General features: G+C 43.3%; 1 protein-coding gene across 1 annotated transcript in view; it reads left to right on the top strand.

Moving 5' to 3' along the window:
- The window catches only part of prkcab (protein kinase C, alpha, b), a 314,729-nt gene that overhangs the window by 86,518 nt on the left and 208,216 nt on the right, over positions 1 to 19,995 (top strand). The window contains exon 3 of the mRNA XM_055884310.1: positions 11,772 to 11,854. Within this exon, the coding sequence (XP_055740285.1) occupies positions 11,772 to 11,854 (83 nt within the window). The remainder of the gene's footprint in view (positions 1 to 11,771; positions 11,855 to 19,995) is intronic.

Raw genomic sequence — 19,995 nt, 5'->3', positions numbered from 1 at the left:
TTCTTTATGTATCTGTAACAGCACTTGAGCTGCTGCTGGTTCTTTCAAAACAACTGGGAACTCTTGGAAATCATGACATCAGTGATCTTCAAGTTGGAAAGTCTGACCTCTAGAGAGAGTCCTGAGTTCCTGAGTTGGAATTCCGAGTTGGATAACCGTTCAAAACTATTTTTCCTAGTCGGAGCTCGTTTTCCCCATTTCCCAGTTGTCTGGAGCACAATGAAGTCGGAGATTTACGAGTTCCCAGTTGTTTTGAAAACGGCTTCAAACGGAAACGGAAAGCAGGCTACATCATCAACGCCACTTTGCAATGAGCTGAAGGCAGTATGCGTTTTGAAAACATATACAGTACTTAATTGATGAGGCATGAGGCATGTCTTACGTTGCTTCAAAGTAAACTGTTAGATCTCGTCTCTTTCAAAATTTCTAAGGGATATTTTCATATCTATCACATGAAACTGCTCGCATATGCAGTGCCCTTTTGACAACGGTGTTTTCCTGCTAATTGCATCACAGTAGTGGTGTGTGTTTGTTATACTCCCCTTCACAGTAGTGGGGTGTGTTTGTTATACTCCCCATCACAGTAGTGGGGTGTGTTTGTTATGCTCCCCTTCACAGTAGTGGGGTGTGTTTGTTATGCTCCCCATCACAGTAGTGGTGTGTGTTTGTTATACTCCCCTTCACAGTAGTGGGGTGTGTTTGTTATACTCCCCATCACAGTAGTGGGGTGTGTTTGTTATGCTCCCCTTCACAGTAGTGGGGTGTGTTTGTTATGCTCCCCTTCACAGTAGTGAGGTGTGTTTGTTATGCTCCCCATCACAGTAGTGGTGTGTGTTTGTTATACTCCCCATCACAGTAGTGGGGTGTGTTTGTTATGCTCCCCTTCACAGTAGTGAGGTGTGTTTGTTATGCTCCCCATCACAGTAGTGGTGTGTGTTTGTTATACTCCCCATCACAGTAGTGGGGTGTGTTTGTTATGCTCCCCTTCACAGTAGTGGGGTGTGTTTGTTATGCTCCCCATCACAGTAGTGGGGTGTGTTTGTTATGCTCCACTTCACAGTAGTGGGGTGTGTTTGTTATGCTACCCATCACAGTAGTGGGGTGTGTTTGTTATGCTCCCCATCACAGTAGTGGGGTGTGTTTGTTATGCTCCCCATCACAGTAGTGGGGTGTGTTTGTTATGCTCGCCTTCACAGTAGTGGGGTGTGTTCGTTATGCTCCCCATCACAGTAGTGGGGTGTGTTTGTTATGCTCCCCTTCACAGTAGTGGGGTGTGTTTGTTATGCTCCCCATCACAGTAGTGGGGTCTGTTCGTTATGCTCCCCATCACAGTAGTGGGGTGTGTTTGTTATGCCCCCCATCACAGTAGTGGGGTGTGTTTGTTATGCTCCCCATCACAGTAGTGGGGTGTGTTTGTTATGCTCCCCTTCACAGTAGTGGGGTGTGTTTGTTATGCTCCCCATCACAGTAGTGAGGTGTGTTTGTTATGCTCCCCATCACAGTAGTGGTGTGTGTTTGTTATGCTCCCCTTCACAGTAGTGGGGTGTGTTTGTTATGCTCCCCTTCACAGTAGTGGGGTGTGTTTGTTATGCTCCCCATCACAGTAGTGGTGTGTGTTTGTTATGCTCCCCTTCACAGTAGTGGGGTGTGTTTGTTATGCTCCCCTTCACAGTAGTGGGGTGTGTTCGTTATGCTCCCCATCACAGTAGTGGGGTGTGTTTGTTATGCTCCCCTTCACAGTAGTGGGGTGTGTTTGTTATGCTCCCCATCACAGTAGTGGGGTGTGTTTGTTATGCTCCACTTCACAGTAGTGGGGTGTGTTTGTTATGCTCCCCATCACAGTAGTGGGGTGTGTTTGTTATGCTCCCCATCACAGTAGTGGGGTGTGTTTGTTATGCTCCCCATCACAGTAGTGGTGTGTGTTTGTTATGCTCCCCTTCACAGTAGTGGGGTGTGTTCGTTATGCTCCCCATCACAGTAGTGGGGTGTGTTTGTTATGCTCCCCTTCACAGTAGTGGGGTGTGTTTGTTATGCTACCCATCACAGTAGTGGGGTCTGTTCGTTATGCTCCCCATCACAGTAGTGGGGTGTGTTTGTTATGCTCCCCATCACAGTAGTGGGGTGTGTTTGTTATGCTCCCCATCACAGTAGTGGGGTGTGTTTGTTATGCTCCCCTTCACAGTAGTGGGGTGTGTTTGTTATGCTCCCCATCACAGTAGTGGGGTGTGTTTGTTATGCTCCCCATCACAGTAGTGAGGTGTGTTTGTTATGCTCCCCATCACAGTAGTGGTGTGTGTTTGTTATGCTCCCCTTCACAGTGGTGGGGTGTGTTTGTTATGCTCCCCTTCACAGTAGTGGGGTGTGTTTGTTATGCTCCCCATTACAGTAGTGGTGTGTGTTTGTTATGCTCCCCTTCACAGTAGTGGGGTGTGTTTGTTATGCTCCCCTTCACAGTAGTGGGGTGTGTTTGTTATGCTCCCCATCACAGTAGTGGGGTGTGTTTGTTATGCTCCCCATCACAGTAGTGGTGTGTGTTTGTTATGCTCCCCATCACAGTAGTGGGGTGTGTTCGTTATGCTCCCCATCACAGTAGTGGGGTGTGTGTGTGTGTTCTCATCTCTGTGTTTACCTGATGTGGACATGACAAATGGAGGTGGTGACAGAGTGAGCAGGAATAAATCACACTGGGAGATATTCGCTGAGCTTTTTATTTATACTCTTTTTTTCTGTACCTTTATTACTTAGGAAGATGAATTCATCCTCTTTTCCCGTTCTCAGCAGAAACCAGCAGATTACCATGGAAACATCTCTGATGCATGCTGCACACTTAGAGATTCAGATTTGATGATGATGGTGGTGGTGATAATAATGATGATGGTTATGGTGGTGGTGGTGGTGATGATGATAATGGTGGTGATGATGATGATGGTTGTGGTGGTGATGATGATGATGATGATGATTATGGCTGTGGTGGTGATGATGATGATGGCTGTGGTGGTGATGATGATGGTGGTGATGATGATAATGGTGGTGATGATGATTATGGCTGTGGTGGTGATGATGATGATGGCTGTGGTGGTGATGATGTTGATGGTTGTGGTGGTGATAATGATGGTGATGATTGTGGTGGTGATAATGATGGCTGTGGTGGTGATGATGATGGTGATGGTTGTGGTGGTGATGATGATGATGGTTGTGGTGGGGATGATGATGATGGCTGTGGTGGTGGTGATGATGATGATGGTTGTGGTGGTTGTGGGGATGATGATGATGATGATGATGGCTGTGGTGGTGAGGATGATGATGGTTGTAGTGGTGGTGGGGATGATGATGATGTTGGTTGTTGTGGTGAAGATGATGATGATGGCTGTGATGGGGATGATGGCGATTATGATGATGGCTGTGATGATGGTTCTGTTAATGATGATGATGGTTATAGTGGTGGTGATGATGATGATGGCTGTGATGATGGTTCTGTTAATGATGATGATGGTTATAGTGGTGGTGATGATGATGATGGTTGTGGTGGTGGTGATGATGAGGAATGGGGATAGTTGTGTTGGTGATGATGATGATGATGGTGGTGGTGGGAATGATGATGATGGTTGTTGTGGTGGTAGTGATGATGATGATGGCTGTGGTGGTGGGGATGATGATAATGATGATGGTTGTTGTGGTGATGATGATGATTGTAGTGGTGGTGATGATGATGATAGTTGTGGTGGTGGTGATGATGATGATCGCTATGGTGATGATGATGATGGCTGTGATGATGGTTCTGTTAATGATGATGATGGTTATAGTGGTGGTGATGATGATGATGGTTGTGGTGATGATGAGGAATGGGGATAGTTGTGTTGGTGATGATGATGATGATGGTGGTGGTGGGAATGATGATGATGGTTGTTGTGGTGGTAGTGATGATGATGATAGCTGTGGTGGTGGGGATGATGATGATGATGATGATGATGGTTGTTGTGGTGATGATGATGGTTGTAGTGGTGGTGATGATGATGATAGTTGTGGTGGTGGTGATGATGATGATCGCTATGGTGGTAGTGATGATGATGATGGTTGTGGTGGTGGTGGGGATAATGATGGTGGTGGTGGTGATGATGGTTGTGGTGGTGATGGTGGTGATGGTTGTGGTGGTGATGATGATAATGATGATGATTGACTATCAGTCTCTCAATGTTGGAGAGCTCTCAAATTTGAGTGGGAATTGACTGAAAGTAGTTACCTCTGTTCCACTGTATACTGTATACCAGGACTCAAACACTTTTCAAAGCACCCAGTTGTCCAATTACACAACAGCCTACAGATAGATACACAGTGCTAACTGTCAGAGATGAACTGATGGCATGCACACTCCACAGTGACTGCTGTGCACAGTCATTCCCAAAACATGAATTATTGATTTGCTTGGTAATTTTCTTGCTTATCCTCTCCTTTCATTAAGAGAGGTATTGACTAGGTCTGTTGATCATCACCATGACTCCCACAGAATGTATGCACACACAAACACCTGTGTACACACACACACACACACACACACACACACACACACACACACACACACACACACACACACACACACACACACACACACACACACACACACACACACACACTGTCTTGGTGGTAAACAAGTGGAAGTGAGAGCCTTGGAGAGTGGTGGTTCATTACTTGGGTCCAATACAACCTGGCATCAAAATAAAACATCTATACTATCTACCAACCTACTGTACCATGTATTCTCCTTTCTGACAAGTTTCTTCTACAGCAGTGGTTCCCAAACTTTTTATAGTCCCGTACCTCTTCAAGCATTCAACCTCCAGCTGCGTACGCCTTCTAGCACCAGGAACAGCACACTCTCAAATGTTGTGTTTTGCCATCATTGTAAGCCTGCCACACACACTATACGATACAATTATTAAACATAAGAATGATTGTGAGTTTTTGTCACTTCCCACCCGGCTCATGGGAAGTGACAAAGTGCTCTTATTGGACCAGGGCACAAATAATAATATAATAATAATCAATCATTTTGCTCTTTATTTAGCCATCTTACATATAAAACTTTATTTGTTCATCAAAAATTGTGAATAACTCACCACAGGTTAATGAGAAGGGTGTGCTTGAAAGGATGCACATAACTCTGCAATGTTGGGTTGTATTGGAGAGAGTCTCAGTCTTAAATCATTTTCAACACACAGTCTGTGCCTGTATTTAGTTTTCATGCTAGTGAGGGCCGAGAATCCACTCTCACATAGGTACGTCGTTGCAAAGAGCATCAGTGTCTTAACAGCGCGCTTCGCCAAGGCAGGATACTCTGGCAGTGGCTTCTGATTAACCTGTCTGGCACCAGCGTTCCGCTAGCGGAACTCCTCCCACAGTCCACTGAAAAGGCAGAGCGCGAAATTGAAAAGATATTTTTTTTAAATATTTAACTTTCACACATTAACAAGTCCAATACAGCAAATGAAAGATACACATCTTGTGAATCCAGTCAACATGTCCAATTTTTTAAATGTTTTACAGCGAAAACACCACATATATTTATGTTAGCTCACCACCAAATACAAAAAAGGACAGACATTTTTCACAGCACAGGTAGCATGCACAAAGCCAACCTAACTAACCAAGAACCAACCAAACTAACCAAGAAACAACTTCATCAGATGACAGTCTTATAACATGTTATACAATAAATCTATGTTTTGTTCGAAAAATGTGCATATTTGAGGTATAAATCAGTTTTACATTGCAGCTACCATCACAGCTACCGTCAGAAATAGAACCGAAGCAGCCAGAGTAATTACAGACACCAACGTAAAATACCTAAATACTCATCATAAAACATTTCTGAAAAATCGATGGTGTACAGTAAATTAAAGACAAACATCTTGTGAATCCAGCCAATATTTCCGATTTTTTAAGTGTTTTACAGCGAAAACACAATATAGCATTATATTAGCTTACTACAATAGCCTACCACACTACCGCATTCATTCATCAAGGCACGTTAGCGATAGCAATAGGCACGTTAGCGATAGGGAATAAACCAGCAAAAGATATAAATTTTCACTAACCTTCATAAACCTTCATCAGATGACAGTCCTATAACATCAGGTTATACATACACTAATGTTTTGTTCGAAAATGTGTATATTTAGAGCTGAAATCAGTGGTTATACATTGTGCTAACGTAGCATCTTTTTCCCAGAATGTACGGATATTTTTACGACACTCAACTATTCTGACCAAATAACTATTCATAAACGTTACTAGAAAATACATGTTGTATAGGAAATGATAGATACACTAATTCTTAATGCAATCGCCGTGTTAGAATTCTAAAAATAACTTCATTACGACATACAGCTTAGTTATAGCGAGAGAGTACCCAAAATCTGGGCGCAAACGACTATTTCACATGTTCGACAGATATATGAAATAGCATCATAAAATGGGTCCTACTTTTGATGATCTTTCATCAGAATGTTGTACAAGGGGTCCTTTGTCCAGAACAATCGTTATTTGGATTTAGAATGTCCTCTTCTCCAGTCAATTAGCACGGAAAGCTAGCAAAGTAGCGCGAAGCTCTCCTTCCTGAACAAAGGCACACAACGTAACACGCCTAACGTCCCGAATAAATTTCAATAATCTAATAAACCTATATTGAAAAAACATACTTTACGATGATATTGTCACATGTATCAAATAAAATCAAAGCCGGAGATATTAGTCGTCTATAACGGCAGCATTTCAGAAGGCAAAACCAGGTCCCTTCACGCGCTCTCCAGAAAACAGGAAACTGGTGACACGTCATGCCGAGAGCTTTTATTCGACCCCAGATCAAGTTATACACTCCATTTCTTCTCTCACTGCCTGTCGACATCTAGTGGAAGACGTATGAAGTACATGTATACTGATATATATGAAGCCCATTTATAGGCAGGCCCTAGAACAGAGCATCGATTTCAGATTTTCCACTTCCTGTCAGGAAGTTTGCTCCAACTTGAGTTCTGTTTTACTCACAGATATAATTCAAACGGTTTTAGAAACTAGAGAGTGTTTTCTATCCAATAATAATAATAATATGCATATTGTACGAGCAAGAATTGAGTAGGAAGCCGTTTAATCTGAAGACTGATTTATGCTAAGTCGAAACAGCACCCCCTATAAAGAAGTTAATAATCGATCAATTTGAAGACGGGATGATCTGTGTTCAATAAAAAAAGAAACCAAACTGACGCAACTTTTTTCATAACGTGACTCTCTCCAAAAATGTACTTCATGTGACCCTCATTTACGATAGCCCTACTTCTTCACTACACAAAGGAATAACCTCAACCGATTTCCAAGGACTGGTCACATGCAGTGGAAGCGGTAGGAACTGCAAGCAAGTCCATTAGAAATCTGGTGTCTCTAAAAAAAATAATTGAAAGACAGTGACATCAAAAAAATACAAATTCTGAAAGGTTTGTCCTCAGGGTTTTGCCTGCTACATAAGTTCTGTTATTCTCACAGACATGATTCAAACAGTTTTAGAAACTTCAGAGTGTTTTCTATCCAAATCTACTAATAATATGCATATCTTATGTTCTGGGGATAAGTAGCAAGCATTTGAATTTTGGCATGCTATTTTTCCCGAAAGTGAAAAAGCTGCCCCCTGCCCTCAAGAAGTTAATGCAGACAGAGAAGAGCTACAACTTCTTAATCATAGCCTCAATTTTGTCCCGCACATTGAATGTAGTTTCGGAGAGTCCCTGTAATCCTAGATTCAGGTCATTCAGGCGAGAAAAAAAATTGCCTAGATAGGGCAGTCATGTGAGAAAGTCCTCGACATGCAAGCGGTCAGACAAGTGAAAATGATGGTCAGTAAAGAAAACTTTAAGCTCGTCTCTCAATTTAAAAAAAATTGTCAATACTTTACCCCTTTATAACCAGCACACTTCTGTATGTTGAAAAAGCCTTACATGGTCGCTGCCCATATCATTGCATAGTGCAGAAAATACACGAGAGTTCAGGGGCCTTGCTTTAACAAAGTTAACTATTTTCACTGTTGTATCCAAAACATCTTTCAAGCTGTCAGGCATTCCCTTGGCAGCAAGAGCCTCTCGGTGGATGCTGCAGTGTACTCAAGTGGCGTCGGGAGCAACTGCTTGCACGCGCGTTACCACTCCACTATGTCTCCCTGTCATGGCTTTAGAGCCATCAGTACAGATACCAACACATCTTGACCACCAAAGTCCATTTGATGTCACAAAGCTGTCCAGTACTTAAAACATATCCTCTCCTGTTGTCCTGGTTTCCAGTGGTTTGCAGAAGAGGATGTCTTCCTTAATTGACCCCCCATAAACGTAACGGACATATACCAGGAGCTGTGGCAGGCCCACCACGTCTATTGACTCATCCAGCTGTAACGCATAGAATTCACTGGCTTGCATGCCATGCATTAATTGTTTCAAAACATCTCCTGCAATGTCACAACAAATGTAGAATTACTGATGCTAGCATTGGATGTGCTCGTGGAAGCAGAACAACTTGTGTAGTCGACAGGTGGTAGCAGTACTCCCAGTAGAGCTGGTATGTGTCTCTATGGGGCCTATGGGGCCTTACTCTATGGGGCCTTACTTTTTTGAAACATTTATCAATTTTCGAGCAAACGGAATGAGCAGCAGCTACATTTGGCTACATACGGACTGTTGGTGGAATTCCCGCGAGAGAGTAACGGTTAATGTGATTGGATGTTAATTATTTGACTAGGCTACCTGTATTTGACATCGTGTTGTTATTTCGCTGAACACTAGATGGTTTAATTTTATTTTTGGCAGAGAAACAAGGCTACTCAGGCGAGAGAAAAAAAACTCACCCAGATGTATAGCCCTGTTGGAAAAAAGTATAAATGGCCTGTTTGAAAATGTGAAGAATTAGTTTAAAAAGTACAATAAGATGTACAATAAAAAAAAAATGTAATCACATTTTTATTTGGCGTACCCCCGATGGCATTCTGTCCTACAGGAATTATTCAAACTGTTGTTACCATAGAGATATATTTAATGCCGTGGTTACGACTAGGGTTGCACATTTTGGGGAATATTCACAGGTGGAAACTTTCCGTGGGAATTAACAGGAATATATGGGAATTAGCGTAAATATATGCAAATTAATTTTAATACCATCTAAATATAGATGTTTTTGCATTGGATATATTTACCATATCATATGGAGACAGAAACATAAACCTTTTACCTTATCATAAGTAGACATAATTGCAAATGATTAAATCCTTCCAATAGAAATTTGAAAAAATATTTAGTTACGAATTGAACTTTAATTAAATGAGTTGACTCTTGGCTCTTGACATGGGAGGATTTCACTGAACAACAAAATAAATGAGTTATTGAATGATCCCCAATGATCCATCGCATCTCCCAAAAATGTTTTCAACATACATCTGTAAAATGATAGTCTAGAAACTAAAGCTTTGGTTGTCTTCCTTTCAGGCTTCCATGTCTTCTCCCTGGACCTCCTCAATGTTCACCTCTTGAACATCAGACTCTGAGGCCTCATCTTCACTTCACTTTCCAACCTTGTTGAGGATGGCTCGTTGTCAGGCTCAAAAAGCCTCAAATTTTCCCGGATGGCCACCAATTTTTCAACCCTTGTATTGGTCAGCTTGTTGCGTGCTTTGGTGTGTGTGTTCCCAAACAAGGACCAGTTGCGCTCTGAGGCGGCTGATGTTGGTGGGATTTGGAGGATGATGGAGGCAACAGGGGAAAGAGCCCCAGTTCCACAAAGTCCCTTCCACCAGGTGGCTGATGAGATATGTTGGCATGACTGCCATATTGCATCTCCAACCCAAAGCCCTTGCTTGGAAGTGTACTTCGCCAGACTGCCAAGAACCTTGCCCTCATTCAGGCTAAGGTGGTGAGACACAGTAGTGATGACACCATGGGCCTTGTTGATCTCTGCACCAGACAGGATGCTCTTGCCAGCATACTTTGAGTCCAACATGTACGCTGCGGCGTGTATGGGCTTCAGGCAGAAGTCTTCACACTTTTTGATGTATTTCAGAACTGCAGATGCAATGCATGAGCAGCACAGCCAAGGGGTGTGATGTGAGGGTAGGACTCCTCCACTTTAGACCAAGCAGCCTATAAAAATGTAAGCAAGGTCTGTTGTCCCTTGTGTCTGTGCTCTTGTAGAATACTGGTTGAGGGGTGGAGATGATGTAGTTAATTATTCCTTGCCCACGAACATTCGACCACCCATCAGTGTTGATTGCAATACAGTCTGCTTTCTCTATGATTTGCTTGACCTTCACTTGAACTCTGTTGAACTCTGCATTCAGCAAATGAGTAGATAATGCATGTCTGGTTGGAGGGGTGTATGCTGGGCGAAGAACATTCAGAAGTATCTTCCAATACACATTGCCTGTGAGCATCAGAGGTGAACCAGTTGCATACACAGCTCGAGCAAAACATTCATCAGCATTTCTCTGACTACGTTCCTCCATTGAGTCAAAAAAACTTCTGATTCCAGGAGGACCATGAGCTGTTGCTATCAATAAGGTGTCTGATTCATCATTTTCACCTCAAATAGAAGTAGAGGGACTTTTGCCAAAGGTTGCTTGTTGTGAGCGCTGAGGGAACTTTATGCACTTGGCCAGATGATTCTGCATTTTTGTTTAATTCTTCACATATGATTTGGCACAGTATTTGCAAATGTACACAGCTTTTCCTTCTACATGAGCTGCAGTGAAATGTCTCCAAACATCAGATAGCGCCTGTGTCATTTTCCTGTAAAGATTAGAAAAACTGGAGTAAAGAAATACCCAAATACAATTCCAAATACAATTCCATGTACAGATAAATAGTTAAGCAGTTAGATTAAATAACTCCTTTGTAAGATGGAAAAGGGTGAATTAACACTCCACAGTTAGCAGGCTCAAGCAAGCTAAACCCACATGGTAGCAAAAACGAACTAGCAGATATTGTTAACAAGTTAGAAATTATTTAAACACACTTTGTTGTAGGCTACTATTTACTAGTTAACAAAATATCATGTATGTCATATAAAATATATTCACCCCAACCAGTATTGTAATTAAAACTTACCAGAAAGCATGTAGTCCATGGCACAGACAGGGTAGTAGTGTGGGCTCAATAGCATCTCATTAGTGTGCAAGATCTTGAGAATCAGCTGTACATGTGATGGAACAGTGCGCTGAACATGTAATGGAAGCATGCACTGTGCATGCAGAGGGTTGCAATTTCATTGAATTGGGGATAGTTTAACCAAAATATGCCACAAGACCTAGAATTTAAGCAAAATTCCCAAAATTCCCGGGCTTTACTTCCCATGTAAAATTTCCCGGAAAGTTTCCGACTCTTTGCAACCCTAGTTACAACCACCCATTTATTATGCATATGATGATCTCCACCATAGAGCTACAACGTATGAGTCACTTCAATGGCCGGAGCTCCCTAATGTTTTGACAGGATAAGTATCTCTCTGGATGGCTGCAGCCTGGAGCTGGTGTATAGAGGATGACTGGATGACTGTTCAGGGCCTTTATTAATGACCCATTGTGTACAGTTTGGATGCTCTCCTAGAGGGGAGGAGGGTGAAGTTGGCTGGGGAGAGTTGGATTGGTCATGGTGTGTGTGTATGCTGTGTGTTTACATGTGTAAGGGAGAAAGGCAGGGAAATGTTCCTGACTACCGTCTAACTGTTCATGTCTCTTCTGCCCTCTCCTACAGTGTGCTGTTTTGTGGTCCACAAAAGGTGCCATGAGTTTGTCACCTTCTCTTGCCCTGGAGCCGACAAAGGCCCCGACACAGATGTGAGTTCCTGCACTCTCTCTCTCTCTCTCTCTGCTCTCTCTCTCTCTCTCTCTCTACTCACTCTGCTCTCACTCAATTCAATTCAATTCAAGGGGCTTTATTGGCATGGGAAACATGTGTTAACATTGCCAAAGCAAGTGAGGTAGATAATATACAAAAGTGAAATAAACTCTAAAAATTAACAGTAAACATTACACATACAGAAGTTTGTACACAAGGGAAAATAAATAAGCATAAATATGGGTTGTATTTACAATGGTGTTTGTTCTTCACTGGTTGCCCTTTTCTTGTGGCAACAGGTCACAAATCTTGCTGCTGTGATGGCACACTGTGGAATTTCACCCAGTAGATATGGGAGTTGATCAAAATTGGATTTGTTTTCGAATTCTTTGTGGATCTGTGTAATCTGAGGGAAATATGTCTCTCTAATATGGTCATACATTGGGCAGGAGGTTAGGAAGTGCAGCTCAGTTTCCACCTCATTTTGTGGGCAGTGAGCACATAGCCTGTCTTCTCTTGAGAGCCATGTCTGCCTACGACAGCCTTTCTCAATAGCAAGGCTATGCTCACTGAGTCTGTACATAGTCAAAGCTTTCCTTAAGTTTGGGTCAGTCACAGTGGTCAGGTATTCTGCCACTGTGTACTCTCTGTTTAGGGCCAAATAGCATTCTAGTTTGCTCTGTATTTTTGTTAATTCTTTCCAATGTGTCAAGTAATTATCTTTTTGTTTTCTCATGATTTGGTTGGGTCTAATTGTGCTGTTGTCCTGGGGCTCTGTGGGGTGTGTTTGTGTTTGTGAACAGAGCCCCAGGACCAGCTTGCTTAGGGGACTCTTCTCCAGGTTCATCTCTCTGTAGGTGATGGCTTTGTTATGGAAGGTTTGGGAATCGCTTCCTTTTAGGTGGTTGTAGAATTTAACGGTTCTTTTCTGGATTTTGACAATTAGTGGGTATCGGCCTAATTCTGCTCTGCATGCAGTATTTGGTGCTTTACGTTGAACACTGAGGATATTTTTGCAGAATTCTGCATGCAGAGTCTCAATTTGGTATTTGTCCCATTTAGTGAATTCTTGGTTGGTGAGCAGACCCCAGACCTCACAACCATAACGGGCAATGGGCTCTATAACTGATTCAAGTATTTTTAGCCAGATCCTAATTGGTATGTCTTTCCTTCTCTCTCTCTCTCTCTGTCTGTCTCGTTCTCTCTCTTTCTCTCTCTCCCATTCACAAACACAAACACACCTTACACTGTGTAAATAAGGAGGAGTCAATTGTAGCTGTCTCATTAGTAAACGTCTCAAACTGACACAACACACACACTGACTTTGATCTTCCAAGCATCTCTCTACAAATGCTGTATGACAAATGGCTTTGAAAACTGCCTCAAAATGACTGTGTGTGTAATGTATGAACAGCATTGTATGTCCTGTTTGTTTTAATGAGGAGGACCAATGTGCGAGCCAAACACAGGCCCTCCCCATCGTCCACACACACACACACACACACACACACACACACACACACACACACACACACACACACACACACACACACACACACACACACACACTCAATCACAAAACACACAGAGCCTGTTAGGGCACAGTGTTTCTTGATGGAGGGCAGCTCTGTTTAGGATGTGTGACCCTGTACACACTCAGTCAGTTCCTCTGTCCCTCTCTACTTCCCCCAGGCCTGTGTGTGTCCTTGGTTAGATAAGTGGCTCTGGTTTGTGGAAGGCAAGCATACCCGCAACGCTGTGTTCTGCCTGGCTATGTGTGTGTTTGTGTGTGTTTGTGTGCTTGTGTGTGTTTATGCTGTGACCATGATGATTAGGATGATGATGTTTGTTTAGGGAGTGTTACTGTGGCCTGGCACGCCAGCCGGAATAAACACAAACATACATCCACTTAGAACACACACACACTCAGAGCAGTATAGGCTGCTGCAGGGTTCCCCAACTGTCAGCCCAAAGTATTCCCACCCATAATAGAGAGATATACAGTATGTGAATGTATACAAATGTAAGCAAGGTTGGAAATTATTATGTTTTAGTCCAATATTATATCTGTTTGGGCTTCTTGCGGTCAATTTGCAGTCTACAAATTCTTTGTAATTATGTTCGCTGAAGAAGAAATGGACCCGTGGCTGAATCTAGTTGATGGTCCCTGGCCTACTGTATGTAAACATCCCCTACACAAGCATCCCTCTGTCCCATTTGTGCAGTGCTGCTTGTCTACACTTTGATCAGTCATGTACAAACACAAACAAACACACACAGCCAGCCAATTAGAAGTGAGTGTTTGGGCTATCAGAAATCGGGCTGGGACAATTACCGTATAATCATGTAACTGAGGATTATGGATGAAGAAATCAAATAACCATCAAAACCGTTTTAAAATGTTTGTTTTGCCTTTTGTTTTTTGTGGAAGGCCTGCTAACGAGACTGTTCCCTCCTTAGCACACACACACACACACACACACACACACACACACACACACACACACACACACACACACACACACACACACACACACACACACACACACACACACACACACACACACACACACACACACACTGGACCCCGTGTGCTGCTGGCTGTGAGTGTTCCCTCCTGTCAAGCCTGTTTAGGTCTGCCTGTTTCCTGCTGGCTCTGTGTACCCAGTCCAGCCTCTACCCAGTCACTGGGCACTGTTTAAACTGAAACTGAACTGATAACTAAAATAGTGCAAGATGGTTGCTACTGGTGCTCACCACTTCTCAGATTGGTTTCCATCCCTCTTCATTTCTTCCTCTCCTCCTCTATTTCTTCTCCTCCTCTATTTCCCCATCTTCACTGATCTAGAAGGACCAGGATAGAGACTTGATACAGATGAAAGCAACATGGTGGTAATGAAGGAACAGTAACATGGTGGAGGTGAAGGAACAGTAACATGGTGAAGGAACAGTAACATGGTGAAGGAACAGTAACATGGTGAAGGAACAGTAACATGATAGAGGTGAAGGAACAGTAACATGGTGAAGGAACAGTAACATGGTGAAGGAACAGTAACATGGTGAAGGAACAGTAATATGGTGAAGGAACAGTAACATGATAGAGGTGAAGGAACAGTAACATGGTGAAGGAACAGTAACATGGTGAAGGAACAGTAACATGGTGAAGGAACAGTAACATGGTGAAGGAACAGTAATATGGTGAAGGAACAGTAACATGATAGAGGTGAAGGAACAGTAACATGGTGAAGGAACAGTAACATGGTGAAGGAACAGTAACATGGTGGAGGAACAGTAACATGGTGAAGGAACAGTAACATGGTGAAGGAACAGTAACATGATGGAGGTGAAGGAACAGTAACATGGTGGAGGAACAGTAACATGGTGAAGGAACAGTAACATGATGGAGGTGAAGGAACAGTAACATGGTGGAGGAACAGTAACATGATGGAGGTGAAGGAACAGTAACATGGTGGAGGAACAGTAACATGATGGAGGTGAAGGAACATGGTGGAGGGGAAGGAACAGTAACATGGTGGAGGTGAAGGAACAGTAACATGGGGAAGGAACAGTAACATGATAGAGGTGAAGGAACAGTAACATGGTGAAGGAACAGTAACATGATGGAGGTGAAGGAACAGTAACATGATGGAGGAACAGTAACATGATGGAGGTGAAGGAACAGTAACATGGTGGAGGAACAGTAACATGGTGGAGGTGAAGGAACAGTAACATGATGGAGGTGAAGGAACATGGTGGAGGTGAAGGAACATGATGGAGGTGAAGGAACAGTAACATGATGGAGGTGAAGGAACAGTAACATGATGGAGGTGAAGGAACAGTAACATGATGGAGGTGAAGGAACAGTAACATGGTGGAGGAACAGTAACATGATGGAGGTGAAGGAACAGTAACATGATGGAGGTGAAGGAACAGTAACATGGTGGAGGAACAGTAACATGGTGGAGGAACAGTAACATGATGGAGGTGAAGGAACATAATGGAGGTGAAGGAACAGAAACATGGTGGAGGAACAGTAACATGGTGGAGGAACAGTAACATGGTGGAGGAAGAGTAACATGGTGGAGGAATAGTAACATGGTGGAGGAACAGTAACATGATGGAGGTGAAGGAACAGTAACATGGTGAAGGAACAGTAACATGGTGGAGGAACAGTAACATGGTGGAGGAACAGTAACATGGTGGAGGAACAGTAACATGATGGAGGTGAAGGAACAGTAACATGGTGAAGGAACAGTAACATGATGGAGGTGAAGGAACAGTAACATGGTGGAGGAACAGTAACATGATGGAGGTGAAGGAACAGTAACATGGTGAAGGAACAGTAACATTATGGAGGTGAAGGAACATGATGGAGGTGAAGGAACATGGTGGAGGGGAAGGAACAGTAACATGGTGGAGCTGAAGGAACAGTAACATGGTGAAGGAACAGTAACATGGTGGAGGTGAAGGAACAGTAACATGATGGAGGAACAGTAACATGATGGAGGTGAAGGAACAGTAACATGGTGAAGGAACAGTAACATGATGGAGGTGAAGGAACATGGTGGAGGTGAAGGAACAGTAACATGATGGAGGTGAAGGAACATGATAGAGGTGAAGGAACATGATGGAGGTGAAGGAACATGGTGGAGGGGAAGGAACAGTAACATGATGGAGGTGAAGGAACAGTAACATGGTGAAGGAACAGTAACATGATGGAGGTGAAGGAACAGTAACATGGTGAAGGAACAGTAACATGATGGAGGTGAAGGAACAGTAACATGGTGAAGGAACAGTAACATGATGGAGGAACAGTAACATGATGGAGGTGAAGGAACATGGTGGAGGTGAAGGAACAGTAACATGATGGAGGTGAAGGAACAGTAACATGATGGAGGTGAAGGAACAGTAACATGATGGAGGAACAGTAACATGATGGAGGTGAAGGAACATGGTGGAGGGGAAGGAACAGTAACATGATGGAGGTGAAGGAACAGTAACATGGTGAAGGAACAGTAACATGATGGAGGTGAAGGAACAGTAACATGGTGAAGGAACAGTAACATGATGGAGGTGAAGGAACAGTAACATGGTGAAGGAACAGTAACATGATGGAGGAACAGTAACATGATGGAGGTGAAGGAACATGGTGGAGGTGAAGGAACAGTAACATGATGGAGGTGAAGGAACAGTAACATGATGGAGGTGAAGGAACAGTAACATGATGGAGGTGAAGGAACAGTAACATGATGGAGGAACAGTAACATGATGGAGGTGAAGGAACAGTAACATGATGGAGGAACAGTAACATGATGGAGGAACAGTAACATGATGGAGGTGAAGGAACATGATGGAGGTGAAGGAACAGTAACATGATGGAGGTGAAGGAACAGTAACATGATGGAGGTGAAGGAACTTTAACATGATGGAGGTGGAGGAACAGTAACATGATGGAGGTGAAGGAACAGTAACATGATGGAGGTGAAGGAACAGTAACATGATGGAGGTGAAGGAACAGTAACATGATGGAGGTGGAGGAACAGTAACATGATGGAGGTGGAGGAACAGTAACATGATGGAGGAACAGTAACATGATGGAGGAACAGTAACACGATGGAGGTGAAGGAACATGGTGGAGGTGAAGGAACAGTAACATGATGGAGGTGAAGGAACAGTAACATGATGGAGGTGAAGGAACTTTAACATGATGGAGGTGGAGGAACAGTAACATGATGGAGGTGAAGGAACAGTAACATGATGGAGGTGAAGGAACAGTAACATGATGGAGGTGGAGGAACAGTAACATGATGGAGGTGAAGGAACAGTAACATGATGGAGGTGAAGGAACAGTAACATGATGGAGGTGGAGGAACAGTAACATGATGGAGGTGGAGGAACAGTAACATGATGGAGGTGAAGGAACAGTAACATGATGGAGGTGAAGGAACAGTAACATGGAGGTGAAGTAACAGTAACATGAAGGAGGTGGAGGAACAGTAACATGGTGGAGGAACAGTAACATGATGGAGGTGAAGGAACAGTAACATGATGGAGGTGAAGGAACAGTAACATGATGGAGGTGAAGGAACAGTAACATGATGGAGGTGAAGGAACAGTAACATGATGGAGGTGAAGGAACAGTAACATGGAGGTGAAGGAACAGTAACATGGAGGTGAAGTAACAGTAACATGAAGGAGGTGGAGGAACAGTAACGGGATGGAGGTGGAGGAACAGTAACATGATGGAGGTGAAGGAACAGTAACATGATGGAGGTGAAGGAACAGTAACATGAAGGAGGTGGAGGAACAGTAACATGATGGAGGTGGAGGAACAGTAACACGATGGAGGTGAAGGAACAGTAACATGATGGAGGTGAAGGAACAGTAACATGGAGGTGAAGTAACAGTAACATGAAGGAGGTGGAGGAACAGTAACATGGTGGAGGAACAGTAACATGATGGAGGTGAAGGAACAGTAACATGATGGAGGTGAAGGAACAGTAACATGATGGAGCTGAAGGAACAGTAACATGAAGGAGGTGGAGGAACAGTAACATGATGGAGGTGAATCCTCCACAATCTTGGCTGTTTCACATCTGACCTCCGTGTGAATAATTAACTACCATCCCTCCACTCCTCCACATCTCTTCACTCCTCCATCCATCCATCCATCCATCCCTGCCCACCGGCCCTTGACTCAGTCAGGTGTCATGGGTCTCTCGCTGTCCTTTCCCCCTCTCTCTCACTCTCTCCCCTTCATCTGTCTGGAAGCTAGAGGCTGGACTTGCAATGAGTGCAGACACACTCACGCATGATATACGCAAGCACACACATACAGTATGTATATGCACACACACACTGCTATGGGTCATGACCTCTGTACCACCCTCAGACCGTGGATGACATCATCAATGCTTTGATCCATACAAACGGCGAGAGAGAGAGAGAGAGAGAGAGAGAGAACTCACAGAGAGAGAATAAGAATGTTGGTTCACATTAGCATCTATAGTAAAAGCAGAGCTTGACGTGTAATGAGTACCGGCACCTATTTCAGTCAAGCACTGGTGAAAAGTGGTCCTTCTTTCTCTCCAGTCACCTTTCATTCACCCTGATGGACCTGTGACACACTCTACTGATTTGCATGTCAAGCATCACTCCAAAGAGCAACCAGTGAATGGAAATCGCTGGAAACCCTGCTCCCCGAGCCATGGAGGTTGTATAGATACATGTATATAATGACAATGGCCGCCAGCCAAAGCTCACTCACTGTGCCTTTAAAGCCAGATTGTTTGAGGCAATGTCATTTGGGGATTAGTGTCAGTCCAGATTGCTAGACTGATGTTGCAATGATTATTTTTCTATATGTATATTGTTGATGCTGCGTTTCCGTTTTGTATATCCTCTTTTAAACCATCTGTCTTTGGTCTGTTCATATCAATCATTCTCCCGGAGCTTGTTTTAGCTGTGTTCAGAGCTCTTCTATCTGATTGCCTCTTCTGCATCTGCATGGGTTTGATATTGTGTGTGTGTGTGTGTGTGTGTGTGTGTGTGTGTGTGTGTGTGTGTGTGTGTGTGTGTGTGTGTGTGTGTGTGTTGTGAGTCTTATTTGCTTCTAAGCCACCGCCGTGCATATTAAAATCAATGTGTTGTAGGATCAGCTTTTTTTTTTTTTTGCTCTTGTCTGATGCTCCGTTCTGATTTGCTTTCACAATCAGTAGAGATGAATGACCTGCCACCGTACCAATGATTTTAAATTGATTTTCTCCTATCTCCCGCCCTCTTAAGTAATCAATCCATGGCGCTGTTTATGTCAGAGGTTTATCATGGTCTAGGAGCAGCCAATGGTATTTCTTATTGAGGAAGATCAAGACAGTTCTGTGTTACAGTGAACAATGTATTCTACATCTATCTGGTTAGGATTCACAGTAACTGGAGTCAGAAACATGTGCATCATAAATATTCCTCCCTGGGAAATGAATTTTAAAGCCGACTATCTGATGATCTACAAATAGATAAAGAGAGAGATGTACAACATTGGCCTTGAATAATGATTTAGATCCATGCCATTAAGATCTATGACTTAACACCTGGCCCCATCGGCTCTGTGACCCTGCTAAAGTCTAGGTGACATTACAGCATA

The sequence above is a fragment of the Salvelinus fontinalis genome, chromosome 2 (genome assembly GCF_029448725.1).
Source record: "Salvelinus fontinalis isolate EN_2023a chromosome 2, ASM2944872v1, whole genome shotgun sequence".
NCBI classification, from domain to species: Eukaryota; Metazoa; Chordata; class Actinopteri; order Salmoniformes; family Salmonidae; genus Salvelinus; species Salvelinus fontinalis.
The sequence above is the reverse complement of the archived record's forward strand: the minus strand, read 5'-3'. Positions and strand labels throughout refer to the sequence as shown.